Source organism: Geotrypetes seraphini, chromosome 16 (assembly GCF_902459505.1).
Source record: "Geotrypetes seraphini chromosome 16, aGeoSer1.1, whole genome shotgun sequence".
Lineage (NCBI taxonomy): Eukaryota > Metazoa > Chordata > Amphibia > Gymnophiona > Dermophiidae > Geotrypetes > Geotrypetes seraphini.
The window spans coordinates 111,511-131,509 of record NC_047099.1 but is presented as its reverse complement, the minus strand read 5'-3'; the positions used below and the strand labels follow the sequence as shown (position 1 = coordinate 131,509).

At 44.2% G+C, this 19,999-nt stretch overlaps 1 protein-coding gene across 1 annotated transcript in view; it reads left to right on the top strand.

The window, feature by feature from the left end:
• NCAPD2 (non-SMC condensin I complex subunit D2) overlaps window positions 1–19,999 on the top strand; it is a gene marked incomplete at its 3' end in the record, with an annotated part of 162,759 nt that overhangs the window by 33,548 nt on the left and 109,212 nt on the right. The window contains exons 7-11 of the mRNA XM_033924539.1: window positions 7,477–7,600; window positions 7,784–7,931; window positions 8,017–8,214; window positions 16,339–16,473; window positions 16,673–16,760. Coding sequence (XP_033780430.1) covers window positions 7,477–7,600; window positions 7,784–7,931; window positions 8,017–8,214; window positions 16,339–16,473; window positions 16,673–16,760 — 693 coding nt within the window. The remainder of the gene's footprint in view (window positions 1–7,476; window positions 7,601–7,783; window positions 7,932–8,016; window positions 8,215–16,338; window positions 16,474–16,672; window positions 16,761–19,999) is intronic.

The following is a 19,999-nucleotide window of genomic DNA, read 5'->3' as shown; positions in this document are numbered from 1 at the left end:
TTATTTCTGCAGCCTATGCTGAGAACTTCTAGTTTCTTTTGCTCATGATTTTATTTCTCAATTACTAGTCTTTTATTTTCTTCGGTGCTGCGAGTATTGCCCAAGTGCTGCGGATTCACTCAGAGTGTTCCTTCGGCGGGAGATCACAGACTTTTCCTTAAAGATTGTCTGCTTCTGCAGGGTGCTCTGTAATCTTGAACAGCAGTAAGGCCTCTAGACAGCCTGCAGATTGGATCGGGTCGCTGAGATCGGGAGCCATCTCTTCCCTGGTTCGTCCTAAAAGGGGTAGAGCGCAGGCTGCTGCGATTCTGTGGAGGTACGCCAGGATCGGAACCAGACCACGTGTCTTCCTTAATTCCCCTGATGGGTCCTGGTGGTCATGATCTGTGGTGACAGGGAAGGTGAAGCGGTTAGAAGATCTGAAAAATCCAGTTTAATCAGCTCCTGAGGTACTGATTTCCCTATGCTTGCACTGTGTATTGCTGGCTGCCATTGAAATGCATTGCAGCACATGTATCTGTGGTGTCTGTGAGTTACAGAGTTTGGCGATTTTGGGAGGGGTGCTGAAATTGGGGCTTTGGGTGGTTTCCCTGCATGCCTTGGTCCCCCCACCTGTAAAATTGTAAAATAGCCATTTATCGTGTTTCCCTTCGTTTTTCCTGGGCGTTTTTTTAGTTGAAATCTCCCCAGGTCCGGGCCCAAAGCCTTGGGCACCTCAATGCCTGCATTCTGCAACAGGGCACGGTCCTCCCACACCGAGGTGACTCTGGTGTGTACTCCATTGATGGTGATAACCACACCAAAAGGATAGGTCCAACGGTAGCGGAAACTGCCACGCTGAAGAGCTTAGTGACCTCCCGGAAGGCGCACCTCTTCTGAAAGTGCTGGCCGCCAGGTCTTGGTAGAATTCTAGGCGGTGGCCCTCCCAGGTCACTGTGCCCAGATCCCTGGCCCTCCGCAAGGCCCGCTCCTTGGTCACAAAGCTCTGCAAGCAAATCACCACATCCTTTGGCTGATCAGAGAGCCAAGGGCCCAAAGCTCGATGCACCCGTTCTATACCCCGATCCAAAGAATCATCCTGAAGCAGCCAATGCAGCAGACATAGCACAGCATCTCGAACATCCCTGTACTCGGACACCTCCGGGAGCCCCCGCACCCGCAAATTATTCCTACGGGTGCGGTTCTCCAGATCCTCAACCTTATCAAGCAGGAATTGGTATTCAACTCCGGCATCTTTCCGCTGCACTCCCGTCACAGTCGCCTCACACGAGTCCAGCCGGGTCTCTACAATATCCACTCGAGAGCCCACCTGAATAAGATCCAATCTCAATTCCTGTACCGTCTCCCGGACCTGCATCGCCATAGCTGCAATTTCGGATTTCACTTACTGAATCCAGTGCTGCATGTCGGCCTTGGTCAGTGGCTCCGAAGACCCCATGTCCGATCCCGATGCCGCCGGGGAAGACGGGCCCACCACCGACAGCGCAGCCCCGCTGCCGTCATCTTCCATGGCTGAGTCACCACGTGCACCCCTGCCGAGCGTCTGCTCCAAAGTTTGCTGCCCTGCTTTTTCTCCCGGAAGCCGTTTACGAGACGCCATAGCCGGAGCACTCTCTCACACTACACAAACTCGTCAGGAGAGAGTGCAAGCTCAATTGCGCAGCTAATAAGGAGATTTTAGCTCGTGCCCAAATGAAACTCACCTAGCAAGCGTCCATTCGTGCTGGTGACATCACTTCCTCCGCTTTTTTAAAAAAATTTTTTTATTGATTTATTATACAGTCGACTCCATTTAAGTGCAAGCCCTCTGGACCGGACTGCGACGTGCACTTAATCAGAGTACCACTTTTTAGTCATGAAAAATCACAGTACGCTGTAGTCAAATGCAATAAAACTTTTATTCAGCAGAAAACACACAATTTAACACGGTTCAGTATTAGAAAGAGCACTGTTCTGTCTAATGCGATACACTGTAAACCTTTTTTAAACCAATATTCTACTGAAATAATCAGTCATTGTTTTCTGCACGCAGATTGCAAGATTCAGGCTGTGTATCTGACTACTGATGCTGTAAAACTGTTCATAGTCGTGACATCCATTTATCTCTAGATAACAATGTAGCGTGTGTAAGGACTTCAGCGCATCCGAGAAGGAAAAAATCTCTGTGGGTGTTTCATTAGTTGTGATGACTGCAGCAGTATCTCCGTTCTCAACAGACTCTTGGTTATCTGCAGTGTCCTTTATTATTGTACAGATATTGGAATTAGTGCTATCAGATGATGTGGGCACATCGTTGTCAATGGCGACATATAGCTCAAACTCTTGTGGTGAGAGTCCAACTGGGAGTTAAATGAACGAAGTGTCAGCTTCATTTGTCTCAGATGCGTGAACGAAGCTCGCCCGTTGATAGCAATTTGAAATCGTTGATGATGAGACTCGACTCCACGCCTCCCGTACCATCTGAAGAGAATCGAGCACAGTCATTTTTCTCGTGAGCTGAGCAGCTCGTGGGCTGGATTCCGTGCTTGCATCGATCACTGCCATCACATATCTTAAGATGAGCGACCTGTAATGACGTTTGAAGTTGGCGATTATCCCCTGGTCCATCGGTTGGATCAAAGATGTTGTGTTTGATGGCAGAAACACGAGTTTGATGTTGGTTAGTCTTACATCATTGCTGCGTGCTGCACAGTTATCACACAGAATTACAATGTGCCTCCTATGCTTTCTCATCAGATTGACAAGCTTCTGCAACCATTCAATCTACAGTGTTGCCGTCATCCATGCGTTTTTGTTGCTTTCATATTCAACAGGCAGGCGTTTAATGTTTTTGAAGCACCGAGAATTTTGATTTTTCCTAATCACCAGTGGCTCAAGCTTTTCACTACCGTCCATATTGCAACTGAGCAGCAATATCAATCGTTCCTTTGGCACCTTGAAACCAACAGTTTCACTGTGTTTGAAAGCTAATGTTCCATCAGGGATGGCACCCCAGTACAGGTCCATCTCATTGGCATTGAAAACGTCACATGTTTCATATCCACCAATGACTGATATCAACACTTCCATGACCCATCTTTCTGCACCAAACTCATCCGCGTCTTGTTTTTCGCCATGCTGCTGCTTAAATTTTATGCAGTTACGAACTTTCCACCTCTTTAGCCATCCGTTTGTTGCTTTGAAGTCTTCTACGCCCAGTTCTTTGGATAGCTGTGCTGCTTTCTCCATCAACAGAGGCCCACTGATTGGCAGTTGATGATTTCTAGCTTCAGCAAACCATCGCAGCAACACCTGTTCAACATCTCCAGCCTTCCCAAATTTTTTCCGTTTCCTAGTAGGATTGCTGCTGTTTTGCCAGTCTTTCAATATGGCTTGCTTTTTTTTGTAAATCTGAGAAATCTGGCTGGGATGAAATGAGGAAGGGGAGAAGAAAGGCCTGTACAGGTGAAGAAGGTAAGACCTCCATGATACTGTAGATAGACCCCCCTGAAATCCCCAGAGTAATAGAAATATGGCAATACATTTTTACAGGCCTGAAAACACCCTAAACTGTCATCTCACACACACAATCTATGTTTCTGCTGAAATAAGCAACTCAAGCGAAACTTATCCTTTCACATCTGCTGAGTACCATACAAAAGGGAAGTGTACTTGTGAGAGTGGATATTTCCAGCATTAGAACAGAAGGAGATTAGCACATACTTTGACCAAGAATATAAAATTGACTACTATGCAAGAGAAGTCCTGGAATGGGCAGGCCTTGCTTAGAAATTGATGACCTTGATATTAAAAAGACATATGTGGGAATTAGTCGCCTTTTTGGTAAACAGGACGTCACATGCAATATGACTCAGAAAAGTAAAAATGTTATCCATAAGTGAAATGTGAAAAGACAATTGTAAGTAACTAATAGAAACTATAAATGTAATATCTATCAACATGGTCTCAGGCTGTCAAAAATATATAAAGGACATTCTTTTGATAACTTCTGGAGGACTGACATTCAGGTATACTCAAGCGCTTGAAGTATATTATCTGTTGGTTCTATATGCTGAAGAAATTTGTTCTTGTAACCTGTTATTGATTGTTAATAAAATATATATTACTTATACCAGCATATTGGGTTGTCGTGAGGTCAGTTGGTGAAGGCCTATTAACAGGGTGGTCTTCAGAACGCTGTAATGTTTTGCAGTAGAGAACAGACTCTCTTGTTGGTCAAGTCTCTTTAAGACATCGACACGTTAAGACAATGACTTTAACCAGCATGTGGGACACATTCAGCCAAAGTCAAAGATTTTTCTCCACGTGACGCCATCATGTAGTTCTGAAAGTTCGAACACCTGGCCATGCCTAGACTGCTGATCCAAAACACGTGACTCATCCACGTGAGAACGTGATTACTTTTATCCGGAGTGAACGAATATAGGTGGGACCTATCACATCAGTGTGCATAAGCGGATTGTGTGCTTATCAGAATTGCAATTATCCAGAGTTTTCGTCCATTAATTTTAATGTAAAAAAAACGGGACCATGGTGGTAGGCTGCGGATAACCGAAGCGTGCGCTTAACCGACGTGCACTTAGGTGGAGTTGACTGTACATCTCAAAAGAAATTACAAGCAAAACCAGGAAATAATACCATCAAATAAAAATGCATATCATATCTTTACGGTCCACATTATTAAGGGCATCTTGTTCCTTAATGGGCTAAAGAACATTTTTAAGAAAATCTAAGGGGGTCTTTTACTAAGGTGTGCTAGCCGATTTAGCACGCACTAAATGTTAATGCTTCCTGGACGTGGTCTGGTGGGCTCAGGCTCACATGCGCCTGTTTTAGTATGCAGCTTCAGTTGGTGGCTACATTGTTCCATTTTGCTGCAGGGAGTGAATCTGGATTATCCCCAGTGGACAGTGCTTCTCCTGGATGCCAGTCTGCTCAGATGGGGAGCTCAGTGTCTTAGTCGCTCAGCTCAGGGCAGCTGATCTCCGAAGGAAGTGTTTTGGTCGATCAATGTTATTCAGACCTGAGCCATCCGGTTGGCATTGCTAGCCTTCCAGATGTTGTTGACGGGCAAGTCAGTTTGGGTTCTCTCAGACAATACCATGGTGGCCTACGTCAGTCAGGGAGGAACCAGGAGTTGTCTGCTGGCGCCGGAGGAATGTCTGCCCATGGCCTGGGCAGGGTCTCATCTTCTAGATAATTTGGCTTCCCTCAAGTGGACTTCCTTGGTCGTCACGTGTTGGATCCCAGAGAGTGGCTCTTCAGTCGGTGCAGGGATCTTGAGGCCGAGGGGATGGATGCTATGGTGCAGCCTTGGCCATCGGAGGGCCTTCTGTACATGTTTCCCCCGTTGTCGATGGTGATCAGAGTCCTTCACATTGCTTGGCACCCCCGCCATGTGATCCTGGTGGCTCCAGACAGGTCCAGGCGTCTGTGGTATACGGATCTTGTTCGTCTTCTTGTGGCAGATCATCTTCCACTGCCCCTCTCGCCAGAACTTCTGACGCAGGGCCCCATTCCAGTGTTCAATTCGGGGCCCTTTTTGTCTTACAGCCTGGCTTTTAAAAAGGAGTGCCTAGGTAAGAAAGATTATTCAGATAAAGTGATCTTCACTCTCTTGGGGTCCTGGAGACTTTCCACTTTGCTGGCTTATGTGCGAGTTTGGCGTATCTTTGAGGATTGGCGTGCTGTTCGTGACATGGTTCCTGTTCGAGCCTCTTTGCCTCACTTCTTGGAATTCTTGCAGGATGGCTTGGACAGGGACCTTGCCTGGTCTTACCTCCGGGTACAGCTTGCGGCTTTGTCTGCATATCGTGGTTTGCTGCATGGTTGGCATTTGACTTCTTCTCTGGATGTGATTCGCTTTTTGAGGGCGGCCAAATTACTCCGGCCTCCGGTGCGGCCTTTGGTTTGAACCTGGGATCTCAATCTGGTCCTGCTTGTGTTAGTGCGCTCTCCTTATGACCCTCTGGGAATAGTTAAGCTCTGGAACGCATTGCCAGAGGTGGTGGTAAGAGCAGATAGCGTATCTGATTTTAAAAAAGGTTTGGACAATTTTCTGGAGGAAAAATCCATAGTCTGTTATTGAGAAAGACATGGGGGAAGCCACTTCTTGCCCTGGATCGGTAGCATGGAATGTTGCTAATCTTTGGGTTTTGGCCAAGTGCTAGTGACCTAAATTGGCCACCGTGAGAACGGGTTACTGGGCTTGATGGACCATTGGTCTGACCCAGTAAGGCTGTTCTACAGCCAAAGGTTTGTCTTTCTCCACCTGCTGGTCATGGTGAGCCGGTCTAGAGAGACTAAAAGAAAGAAAATTAGCAGGTAAGAACCTAATTTCTCCTTTTTTTTACTTACTTTCTTTATAGCATTACTGAAGCACAATAATTTGGAGTTTATTTTCAAAGCACTTAGACACACAAAGTACCATAAGTTTCTCAATGGCCACGAATTTGGTCTTGGAGAATGAGATGTACAGTGTCAGCATCTATGAGACAAACTTGGTTCTTTTTGTTACATAGAGCATTTTGGACCCCAGTTAGATTACAAAAGTTGGATAGCTCTAAGTCTAATAGATGCTGGCATTGTAATCTGGAAGTAGGGACTTTAGATCACTTAATATTCTATTGTCCCTGTATCATGGCATTTTGGAAATCAATTTGGTCTCAAATTAATTCTTTATTAGAAAACCATGTAGCTCTATCATATGACACTATTCTATTTGGGACGTCAATGAGAATAAAAAGTCAAATTTCATCAAAAAATAATAAACTTTTATTGATAATGACAGGAGTTGCCATTCAACATATTACAATTATTCTAGACTTAATTACACTTTCTGGTGGAATTCGTTGTGTCATATATACAAAATGGAAAGAACAATTGCCATGCAAAAAGGGAATTATAATAATTATAAAAAGATTTGGGGGCCATAGATAAACTATTGTAAAGATTAGACGCCTTTTTACACTGAAAGTATATTTATAATTAGGGGAAGGGAGGGCGGGTTTTTAGTTGTATTAAAGATTTAATTAATAATTATGAATGTAATATTTATATAATATTTTGACTATAATATCTGTGGAAAGGGTGGGGGGTGGAGGAAATAAATTTATGTATGTAAGATGATAATAAGAATTTCAAGTGATATGTATAAGTTCAATTGAAAGAATATTTGTGCACTTGATTTAAGATGAAAAAATGAATAAAGAATTGGAAAAAAAAAAAGTACCATAAGTTGCTATAATACTTTGTGTGTGTAAGTGCTTTGAAAATGAGCCTCTATATTTTCAATTTTCCTATTTTCTTGCACTTTTTCCTTCCTATGATTTTCTAGGAAATGTTCCATCTCTGCCTCTAATCCTGGACCCAGAGACATGGTAAAGGCATTAATTAATTCACTGTTTATGCTGGAAGAGGCTTCACTCTGTGTGCTTTGCTGATATATATTTTTGTCTTCTTTTTCTTTTACACTAGGTGCTAGTCTAAAGATTTGCCAGCTGCTACAACACTTTGAACATCTGGCTTCCATCTTTGTGCAGGTGGTGAGTCTGTGGGCCACAGAATATGGAGTGAAATCCATCGTGGGGGAAATCATGAGGTAAAGGACTGTTGCCACCAATCAACACACCTCCTGGCCCTTCTAGACCCCCGGTCCTCATTTTCACCCCCCCCCAGCCTCCCATAGGCACTTGCTTGATCTCTGCATCAGCCTTCTTGTTTGTAGATAGAATTCCTAGTTTTACTTCTCTTTCTCTTTTCTCTCCACACCCATGTTGCTCAGAGAAATTGGACAGAAGAGCCCGGAGGAGCTGGTGCGGGAGACCTCTGGTGTAAAAGCATATTCAGTGTTCCTAATAGAACTGGCTGAGAAGAACCCTGCTGTGATGCTACCCAATATTTCTGTATTACTGGGTCACCTGGACGGAGAGGTGCAAGAGAAGTAGACTTTAACATGTAATTAGATTCTGTTCACTTTATGTGCATATTAACGGCTTCACTTGCCCTGTCCTTTAGAGCTACATCATGCGGAATGCAGTGCTGGGGATCATGGCAGAGATGATAATCCAAGTGCTAAACGGGGAAGAGCTGGAAGAGATGGCACGGTACACACGTGACCAGTTCTTAGACACACTGCAGGAACATATGCATGATATCAATGCCTTTGTGCGTGCTCGGACACTGCAGAGCCTCATCCGTATTGTGCAACACAAGGTATTGCTTTTAACCATTCCAGTTCTTTGACACTTCAGTAATGTAATGCCTTTAGTGCTACCCATAATACCCCTGTCTAGGAACCTGCCTGTCAACTGGGTTTCTTCTTGGCTCTGACTTAGTACCCTGCCTTGCAAACTATTCTCTGGTAGTTTCTTGAGATTATGATGCCACAAAGATGCAGAATTTGCACAGGTCCCAGAAATAATACCCACAGACTGATCAGACACTGCAGTTTATGCCCATGTTCTCTCTTTTTGGGTCTAATAAGACTCAACTTGGAAATTTATTTATTTATTTAAAAATTTATTCTTTAGCACTCTCCAGATTAATATAGGAAATCTTACAAGCGGGTATATATCTCATCATGACCAGCAGGTAGAGACTGAAAGAAAACTGGAATAGTACACAAGAGGTACCTTCCCCTATTCCTAACAGTTTTCTTTCAGTCTCAGCAGGTGTGAGGAGCTGTACCTATCTCTTGGTAGGGCTGTTGGAATTTGTTTAGGGATCCTGGTCCCCGTTTTTGTGCCGGATTGAGCTTGGGTGGGCCCTGTTTGGGGGTCCGTCTGACCTCAGGGGTGTACCGGCTGCAATATGTATGTCTACCTCTCTTCGGGAATTCGGGCATACATTTGCAGTCGGTGCATGGAGCTGGATAACTTGAAACAGCAAGTCTTGCTACTAGAGGAGACAGTGATGGAACTAAAAGAACTCCTCATCTTTGAAGATAGAATCCGCGAACAGGAGAAGTTTCTAGTGGAGTTCAGTGCAAACGAAGAGGTCAAGGAGCTAGAAAGATTCATCGAGGAAGCTTACCAGCAACATGTGGAGATCCCAGGGCTGGAGAACTGTATCCGAGCAACCCAGGAAGCTGGCCTGGACGAGAGGAGAGAAGACACCCCTACAAATTCAGAAGAGACTGAAGCCGAGATAAGGGACGACCGTACACCAGGAGAAAGAGAGAGAACGCATGAAGACGTCCCCCCACACAAAGAGCCGAAAACAACTTCAAGCATATTGCAGTAGGAAGAAGATTGGCCCTACACCATGGACGTGGATTTACGACCCCCAAGAAACCCCCGAATAAAGAAGATGGGGTTCATCATAGGAGACTCCATTATACGTCATGTGGACAGCCACACCGCAGGAGGGAGAGAGGATAGAATCTTCACCTGCCTGCCTGGAGCAAGAGTGAAGGATGTGGCCAACAGGATCTCCAGGATCATAAACAGCGCAGGGGGAGAGGACACTGCTGTGCTTATCCACGTGTGAACCAACGATGTGAGCGGACGGAAGTATGACAGAGAAGAGATGAAAGGCCAGCTCCGCTCACTAGGAAGAAAACTGAAGATCAGGGAGGTGAAGGTGGCTTTCTCCGAGATCCTCCCAGTACCAAGAGCGGATGAAAAGAGACAAGGGGAATTGCAAGCGATCAACGCTTGGATGAGACGATGGTACGATGAGGAAGGCTTTGATTTCGTGCGCAACTTGACGGCGTTCTGGGGAAAAAAGCAAATACTACAGAAAGAACAGACTACACCTCAACAAAGAAGGAGCAAGAGTATTGGCAGGCAACATGAAGAGGGTCATCGAGAAGGCTTTAAACTAAAGGACAGGGGAAAGCCGACAGTCGACCACCAGTCGATGGCTCGGGAAACAGGATGCCCCGAAGAAGGAGCTATGGACAACTAATCAGACACAGGAGGGGACAACCACAAAGCAAATAAGGGAGACAATGCAGGAGCAGAAAAGGACACCGTGAAAGAAACAGTAGAGACTGCTAAGTTTAGAAAGTCCAAGAAGGTAACACAAAGGGAACTCAAATGTATGTATACAAATGCTAGAAGTCTGAGAAACAAAATGGGAGAACTAGAGAGAATAGCAAGACACAATGAACTGGAAATCATTGGCATAACAGAAACATGGTGGAATGATGAAAACCAATGGGACACAGTACTACAGGGATATAAACTATACAGAAGAGATAGAGTAGGGCAGAAAGGTGGAGATATTGCTCTATATGTTTAGGAAGGAGTAGAATCTGTTAGAGAGGCTACGACGGAAAGGAAAGAGAAGCTGGAGTCCCTCTGGATCAAGATTCCTGGACACTGGCGCAGACACAAAAATTGGCCTTTACTATCGATCCCCAGGACAGACGGAGGAGACAGACTCAGAAATGATAGAGGAAATTAAACAAGAATGTAAGACAGAACATTAGCAATGCCTCTGCTGGGTCAGACCTGAGGTCCATCGTGCCCAGCAGTCCGCTCACGTGGCGGTCCAACAGGTCCAGGACCTGTGCGGTAATCCTCTATCTATACCCCTCTATCCCTTGTTCCAGCAGGAAATTGTCCAATCCTTTCTTGAACCCCAGTACCGTACTCTGCCCTATTACGCCCTCTGGAAGCGCATTCCAGGTGTCCACCACACGTTGGGTAAAGAAGAACTTCCTAGCATTCGTTTTGAATCTGTCCCCTTTCAACTTTTCTGAATGCTCTCTTGTTCTTTTATTATTCGAAAGTTTGAAGAATCGTCCCTCTCTACTCTCTCTATGCCCTTCATGATCTTGTAAGTCTCTATCATATCCCCTCTAAGTCTCCTCTTCTCCAGAGAAAAGAGACCCAGTTTCTCCAATCTCTCAGCGTATGAAAGGTTTCCATCCCCTTTATCAGACGCGTCGCTCTCCTCTTAACCCTCTCGAGTAACGCGTCGGGAAGGGGAACCGATAATGACAATAAGATAAGTCCCTTTGATTCTTAAAAGTTACAGTATAAAAGTAAAAAAGTTTTAAAAATATTTAAAAATATATAAAAAAGATATCATAATAGTTATGAGGAGATTAATGAAGAGTACCACTATTGCCAATTTCGTAAGAATTGGTGGATTCTGAACTCCCATATAACTATTGTTGGAATGTTCGAATATTGGTAGATATTTCAGGAACAGATATTTTTTTAGGCATTTCCTGAATTCTTCATAAGTAGTGGGCGATAGCAATTGTTCTAGATCTTTACCCCATAATGCTGCCTGATGTGAGAGAAGGTGTTCATGGTGTTTTTTCAGTTTACATCCTCTAACTGGGGGGGAAACGAAGTTCGAATATGAGCTTCTCTTGTGTCTGTTGGCTGAGAAGGAGAAAAGGTCAGTTATGTATTTAGGGGCTAGTCCGTATAGTACTTTAAAGCAGAGGCAAGCGAACTTAAACTGTACGCGTGCCTCCATCGGCAGCCAGTGCAACTGCCGGTAGTAAGGTGTCACATGATCAAATTTCTTTAGCCCAAAGATTAGTCTGACTGCTGCATTTTGCATTAATTGTAAACGTCGCATATTCTTTTGAGAAATTCCTAAATAGGCGATGTTACAGTAATCAAGTTGACTTAGTACGAGGGATTGTACCAGGATTATGAATGCTGGCGTATCAAAATATGATTTGATGGATGTAAGTTTCCAGAGAGTGAAAAAACCCTTTCTGATTAAGGAGTCCACCTGGTCTTTCATGGTTAGGCATTGATCCAGAGTTATACCCAGTATCTTCATGGTAGACTGAATAGGGTAACTAAGTTTATTAATGCATAGTGGTGTTTTGGTGTCAAACGGATGTGGTGAAGCAACGAAAAATTTCATTTTTTCTGAATTAAGTTTGAGCTTGAAGTCAGTCATCCATTGCTCCATCAAATTTATAGCTTCTGATGCTTTGGGAATAGTTTCCGAGATAGTTAGCAAATGGGATGATAATCGTAAAGTTGTCTGCGTAACTGAATAATTTTATCCCCAGCTGGGTTAATTGCGCACCCAGTGAGGACATGTAGACATTGAAAAGCAATGGAGATAGCGGTGACCTTTGTGGCACACCGGATGGATTGCTCCAGGTATCAGAGAGATCATAATTGAAACGTACCTGATAAGTACGGGACGTAAGGAAGCCACGAAACCAGTTCAACACCTCATCCCGGATACCAATAGCGTCTAGGCATTGTAGCATTTTCCCATGGTCTACTAGATCAAAGGCAGAGCTCATATCAAATTGCATGATCAGGGCGTTGAGGCCCTTGCTAAACAATAGACGCAGATTATGTAGGATAGCCGCAATTACAATACAATATAGCTTCTTGTCTTTCCATGTATTTCCCTATCCTGCTATGTACCTAAAACCTTCTTGATGACACCAGGCTTTGAGCCTCCTATTGAAGTCCAGGCTTTGAGCCACCTATTAACTGTTTGCTCTGCCTTTCCATATGCAGGCAGTACTTTTGAAAAAGCTACAGTCTTAAGAAGAACATAAGAAGCGCCATCTCCGGAACAGACTCTAGGTCCATCAAGTCCGGCAAATCCACACATGCGGTGGCCCCGCCAGGTGTACCCTGGCATAGTTTTAGTCGCCATATCGCTCTAAGCTTCTCGTAAAGAGAAGTGCATCTAGCTTACCCTTACCCATGTCACTTCATGCCACTCATAAGGAGGTGTACATCTAACTTACCCTTAAATCCTGGAACGGTGGATTCCACAATTACCTCTTCTGGGAGAGCATTCCAGGTGTCCACCACTCGTTGCGTGAAGCAGAACTTCCTGATATTTGTCCTGAACTTGTCCCCCCTTAGCTTCAGCCCATGTCCTCTTGTCCTTGCCACATTGGACATTGTAAATAATGTTTCAAACCCTCACCAAGCTCCCGAAAAGCTTTCTGAGCTGCAAGTGTGGAGTTGTTGGCCAGGTCTTTTGTTCCCAGATGGATAACATCAGCTTTGGTCTTCTTAGTTTCTTCCTTAATTATAGACTGTATTTGTTGGGTACTCCTAGTAGCCGAGGATTACATTACATTACATTACATTAGTAATTTCTATTTCGCCAATGCCTTGCAGTTCAAGGCGGATTACATAAAGTTATCAAGAATTACATAAAAGTTTACAGGAATAGCATAAGAGATGTCATAATAGTTATTTAAGAAGTACCAAAGAGTTGTCGAGATCTTAAGGTGATAAATGTTGGATAATAAGAATTACCAAAGAGTTGTCGAGATCATAAGGTGATAAATGTTGGGTAATTAGAAGCATTTTAGAATTTGTTGGGTAGTTAGAAGCATATTAAGGGTATAGAGAGGGTAGGTGGGGTTTGGGTAGGGACTGGCTGTGCTAGATGTGTTTTATATATTTTTTAAAGAGTATGGTTTTAATATCTTTCTTGAAGGTTTTGTAGTCTGTGGTCGATGACAACAGAATGGTGATTTGTCTGTCCAGTTTAGCTGCTTTGTAGACTATTAGGTTGTCATATATATTTTTTTCGTTTGACATTTTTGGATGATGGGTGTGTGAATAGTGAGTGGGTTCTCCTGTGCCTGGTTGAGTAGGATTGAGTTAGTCGGTTATTCCAGTAGTTTGGGCTTTCTCCGTTAATAACCTTGAAAAGTAGGCAGTATAATTTGAAGTGTACTCTTGCTTGTATTGGAAGCCAGTGTGAGTCATGGTATGCTTCTGTGATATGGTCATATTTTTTCAGTGAGTAGATGAGTCTTAGGGTTGTATTTTGTATTGTTTGTAATTATTTTATCATTGTCACTGGGCATGGAAGGTATAGTATGTTGCAATAGTCTTAGTCCAAGGATCCTGGGAGACACTTCACTATTTTAAGCTCCTTGTCTTGTGTTTCAATGTTAATGCCTCTGATGATTGAATCCCCTAAAAGCAATAATTTATTGACTTGAGGTTTCTTACTCTTCCTTTGTGAGTGCTTTTCTTCATAATTTACTTTCACTGGTTCCAGTTCGATTTCAGTTCTTTCTTGAGCACTGCAGTGCTCTAATGGAGCAAAAGAATTCTATAGGTGCATTTGTAAGGGTGTATGTTTCTGTGCCACGTGTCGCAGTCTGTGTGATCCATTTATTCCTTGATTGCATTACTCTATGAGGCAGTGGTGGCAAATTGGTATGGTTCTGTGTAGTGATTGCATTCAATTCCTGCTTAAGATTTCTGGGCTCCTCCTTAATACTAGAAAGCTGAAGACAGATGGGGCAAGCCCTAAGTGTCTAGATGGTGCGCCTTGGAACTAAAGCACCACAATGATTGAACTGAATAAAGGTGGTGGTTAATGGAAGTGGCTCAGAGGAAGGAAAGGTGAGTAGTGGATTCCCTCGGGGTTTGGTGCTTTGGCCGATCCTGTTCAATATGTTTGTGAGTGACATTGCTTTAGGGTTAGAAGGAAAAGTTTGCCTTTTTGTAGATGATATCAAGATTTGTAACAGAGCAGACACCGAAGAGAGAGTGGAAAATATGAAAAAGGATCTGTAAAAGTTAGAGGAATGGTCTAATATCTGGCAACTAAAATTCAATACAAAGAAATGCAGAGTACTGCATTTGGGGATTAATAATCGGAAGGAACCGTATATGCTAGGAAGTGAGAGGCTGATATGCACGGACGGGGAGAGGGACCTTGGGGTGATAGTGTCTGAAGATCTAAAGGCGAAAAAACTGTGTGACAAGGCGGTGGCTACTGCCAGAAGGATGCTGGGCTATATAAAGGGAGGCATAGCCAGTAGAAGGAAGAAGGTGTTGATGCCCCTGTACAGGTCATTGGTAAGGCCCCACTTGGAGTATTGTGTTCAGTTTTGGAGACTGTATCTGGTGAAGGATGTAAGAAGACTTGAAGCGGTCCAGAGGAGGGCGACGAAAATGATAGGAGGTTTGCGCCAGAAAACGTATGAGGAGAGACTGGAAGCCCTGAATATGTATACCCTAGAACAGGGGTGCCCAAATGGTCGATCGCGTCCGAGAGGAAGTTCTGGGTTAGCCATTCGCTGCCTGGCTGGCCTGGAACTTCCTCCCTGATGTTAGAATTGACGTCTGAGGTGAAGTCTTGTGGGCCGGCACTTGTACGCACCAGGCCTAGCTCGGGGAAGCAGCAGGAAGAAATCGTGTTGGTGGCTTGGTGGTGGGGCTAGGGAAAGAATCATGGAAATGGAGAAATCAGCATGATGGCTTGGGGGGCAGGTGGAGAGAGAAAGAGGGGCTAGGGGGAGAAAGAAAGAAAGGCAGAAAGAAAAAAGGGGGGGGGCAGGGGTAGAGAGAAAGAAAGGCAGAAAGAAATAAATATTGGCTTTACCAAAGAAGGAAGTGCAACCAGAGACTCAAGAAATCACCAGACAAAAAGGTAGGAAAAATGATTTTATTTTCAATTTAGTGATCAAAATGTGTCCGTTTTGAGAATTTATATTTTGCACTATGGCCCCCTTTTATTAAACCGCTATCGTGGTTTAGTAAAAGGGGAGGGGGTATATTTGTCTATTTTTGTATAGTTGTTACTGAGGTGACATTGAATATTTTAAAGTCATCTGCCTTGACCTCCGATAAAAACCCCAAATACAAATAATTATTAACATTTTCTCTGTGTACAGTGTGCTTTGTGTTTTTTTAAATTTTATTGTTGGTAGATCATTTTGTCATTTTAAAAGTAGCTCGCAAGCCAAAAAAGTGTGGGCACCCCTGCCCTAGAAGAAAGGAGGGACGGGGGAGATATGATTCAAATGTTCAAATACTTGAAAGGTATTAATGTAGAACAAAATCTTTTCCAGAGAAAGGAAAATGGTAAAATTAGAGGACATAATTTGAGGTTGAGGGGTGGTAGATTCAAGAGCAATGTTAGTAAATTCTACTTTACAGAGAGGGTGGTGGATGCCTGGAATGCGCTCCCGAGAGAGGTGGTGGAGAGGAAAACGGTGACTGAGTTCAAACAAGCGTGGGATGAACACAGAGGATTTAGAATTAGAAAATAATAGTAAATATTGAACTAAGGCCAGTACTTGGCAGACTTGCATGGTCTGTGTCTGTATATGGCCATCTGGTGGAGGATGGGTTGTGAAGGGCTTCAATGGCTGGGAGGGTGTAGATGGGCTGGAGTAGGTTTTAACGGAGATTTCGGCAGTAGGAACCCAAGCACAGTACCGGGTAGAGCTTTGGATTCTTGCCCAGAAATAGCTAAGAAGAAAAAATAAAAAAATTTAAATTGAATCAGGTTGGGCAGGCTGGATGGACCATTCAGGTCGTTATCTGCCATCATCTACTATGTTACTATGTAATCTAATCTGTCATAGTTTGGTAGTTTGTCCTCACTCTCATGGCTCTTTTTCACCAGGCTCTCCCTTTGAACCGTTTCCATACAGTGGTTATCCTAGTGGTGGGACGACTCTTTGACAAGTCTGTGAATGTGTGTAAGATGGCCATCCAGCTACTGGCAGCTTTCCTCGCCCACAACCCCTTCACTTGCAAGGTACATATGCACCCTAGTATTCTGGTCTACCAGCCCTTGGACCTGCAAGGTATGTGTGCGTGTATGCCTTAGTCTTCCTTGCAACAAGGGAAGCTGAGACTGAGCTGTAATATGGATATGGAGGGAACAGGAAGAACTGTGGCATGTTTGAGGGAGGTGGTGGGATTGAGGCTCTTACTATTCCTATTTCTGCTTATAGCTGAGCAGTGTGGATCTGAAAATGCCGCTAGAGAAGGAGACAAGAAAATTAATGGAAATGAGGCAGCAGCAGAAAAGATCTGCTTCAGGTATATTTTTTCTGTCTTCTCCACATGTTATACACACAGGTAATGGCAACTTTATCCTGCTAAACTAGTCTAGATGTGGATTTAGACTATCCTTCCAGCAGATGGAGACAGATCACCAACTTAGCATCCCTCCAGATCAGTCCAGACACATGGGCAGATATGAGTTGGGCAATGCACAGCTAATACAAGAAGAAAATTAAAGAAAGAGGCCTGTTTCAGGCTGCCAGAAGACACAAGGCTTCAAGGCCAGTGCAAGGGAACCTTGCTGCAGAAGCCATGAGGTAAGTGGGTTGAATGCAGGGAATGTAGAGGGTTGAACAGCTCATGCAATGGTAACACAGGCTGGGCACAGCTGGTGTTGACATGGACTGTAGCACTTGTTGCTCAAGTATTGGGATATCTAGTAACTGCTGAATTTGTGTAGCTGTCGGTGGTTTGCTGCTGTGGAGGTTGCGCTAGCGTGAGTGTAAGCATTTGGCATGATGAGCTCCAACTGCCCCCACTGATGTGGAAAGAGGGACATAGAAGTTCCAAGAGCACAGTATAAGCTGTGCAGGGAGCACAAGCCTATAGAAGTGATGGCAGCTGAAGGTGCATTTTTGCAAAGCTATGGGTGAGACTACATTGTTTTCTCCAGGTAATGAAGGAGCTAGTTTGTTGGTGGTTCCAGTTCTCCGGAGACAGGCAGGGGATATGCAGCCCCACTTGATGGTGAAGTCTCTGAGCCTACTGCGTCGGTACTCTCCCCTAGCTATAGTAAGCTTTTGAGCTTACTGAGCATGTGCAGGATTGCCCTACTCCTCGAGTCCTCTCTCCTCTCCTGTCAGTTTTTTTCTGACCTGCTCCTAGGCAGTCACAGCTCTCCCCTATTCTTAGAGAAAAACAATTTTTTTAAAAAAGTATTTTTATTCAGAAAGCCTTTGCTTTCTAGCCCTTAGGGCAACATAAAAAAGGAGGTAAACTACCTAACTCGTCAGGGACCAATTTGCAGACCGGATATGCAATCAAGAGAGGTCTGCTGTCTGCCAGGAGCCAAGATCCGAGATGTAACCGTCTGCCTAGACAGACTGATCCAGCCCCATGACAGCTTCCCCATGCTTCTCATCCATGTCGGAATGAACGACACTGCAAGGAACACCCCGGAGAGCATATCTGAAGACTTTAGATATGGGTGAGAGGGCTGAGGAGGATGGAAGCGCAGGTGGTCTTCTCCTCGATCCTTCCAGTGAGAGGCAAGGGGAGTGCCAGGGAGGATCGTATCCAGAGGACTAATGAATGGCTACACAGATGGTGCAGGGAGATGAACTTCGGATTCCTGAACCATGGAGAGGCACTGCAAGGACTACAGGGACCTGATGGACTTCACCTGACCAGAAGGGGAAAGAACGTCTTTGGACACCGTCTAGCCCGCCTACTTCGAAGGGCTTTAAACTAGGTAAGTTGGGGGAGGGTACCCTCTCATGTGATGGCGCAAGTAAACAACTTGGCGATGTAAGTTGTCAGTCCATTTCTGAGTCTGAGGTAGGTACACTCTGCATTTCCGAGTCAGATGTAAGTACACATATTGCAGATAGTATTATAGGAGTCCAACTAGCTCAGGCAGGAATATCTACACAGGCACATAGCAAACATAAGATATGGAGGGGTATGTATGTTAATGCCCACAGTTTGGGTAATAAGATTCTGGAATTAGAGACGGAAATGAGGAATGCCGACCTAGATGTGGTGGCAATATCCAAGACTTGGTTCACGGACTCCCATGGGTGGGATATGGCTTTACCGGGATACAACTTACTTCGGCGGGACAGGGAGGGCAAAATGGGAGGAGGGGTAGCATTATACACTAAAGATGACATCAAAGTTACCAAGATCGCAGATGTCAAGTACACCGGGGAATCCCTCTGGGTGAATTTGGCTAGAGGGAAGGACAAATGCATGTATCTTGGCGTAGTATACAGACCTCCAAGACAACAGGAGGACACGGAAATAGATTTAGTCGAGGACATTGAGAATATCATTTTGCATGGAGATACAGTATTGTTAGGAGACTTCAATATGCCTGATATGGATTGGACCAAACTTTCCGCTACGACCAGCGGCAGCAGGAAGCTATTAACCTCTATAAAGGGTGCTAGACTCAGACAATTGGTATTGGAGCCCACTAGGGATCGGGCGATACTAGACCTAATACTTATCAATGGAGAAAGTGTCACTGAGGTCTCGGTAGGTGATACGCTAGCCTCCAGTGACCACAACATGATAAGGTTTAACCTCAGGAAAGGTTTCACAAAGGCATACATATCAACCAAGGTCCTTAACTTTAAGGGCACAAACTTCAAAAGCATGGGAGATTTCGTCAAGAGGGCACTGCAAAACCAACCTGAAACAAATAATGTTGAGGTGATGTGGTCAACTCTCAAATCATTTTTCTTTCTTACTTAATAGGGAGATAAAGCTTAGTATTCTGTGACAAGAATAACTATATAGTATTGTAATCACAGCTATAGTTTACTATTAATAATATTACTTTCCTTATATTATTTTAAATATTATAGTGAAGTGCTCAGACCATGTAACCAAAAATATAGTGAAGTCACTACAATGAGGTTAACAAGGGGACCATCATCGCCTTCACCTGTCCCCTGCCCTCCCTAGATGACCACAAACATTATCAGATCAACTTAATGTACTTATCTGAATAGGGGGGTAGTTGATTTGGTTAATTCTCATTGATGACTGTGTGCTAATAAATCTCATGTGCTCCGTTAAAATCCTAGAACTGTTCATTCATCCATCCAATCCCGTCCCCCCGACTCGAGTTTCACCTCTTCATCAGGGAGGGACACTGGTGGTGGCTCACTGAGACCAGACTCATTCAAAGCAAACGGGCCAACTCTCAACTCAACCATACGAGAGGCAACCAACCGCTACGTCAAATCAGTAAGTAAATGGCGAAGAAACAATAGACCACAATGGTTCTCTACAGAGATTTCAGACCTCATAAAAAAGAAGAAAAGGGCGTTCATCTTCCACAAGCGATCAGGGATGCCAGAATCCAAGGAAGACTTATCTGGTCAAGTCTAAAGCGGTCAAAATGGCAGTCAGGGAATCCAAACTCCGAATGGAGGAAGACCTTGCGAGGAACGTCAAGAAGGGCGATAAATCCTTCTTCAGGTACATTAGTGAAAGAAAAAGGAACACAGATGGGATAATACGCCTTAGGAAACCCGACGGGAACT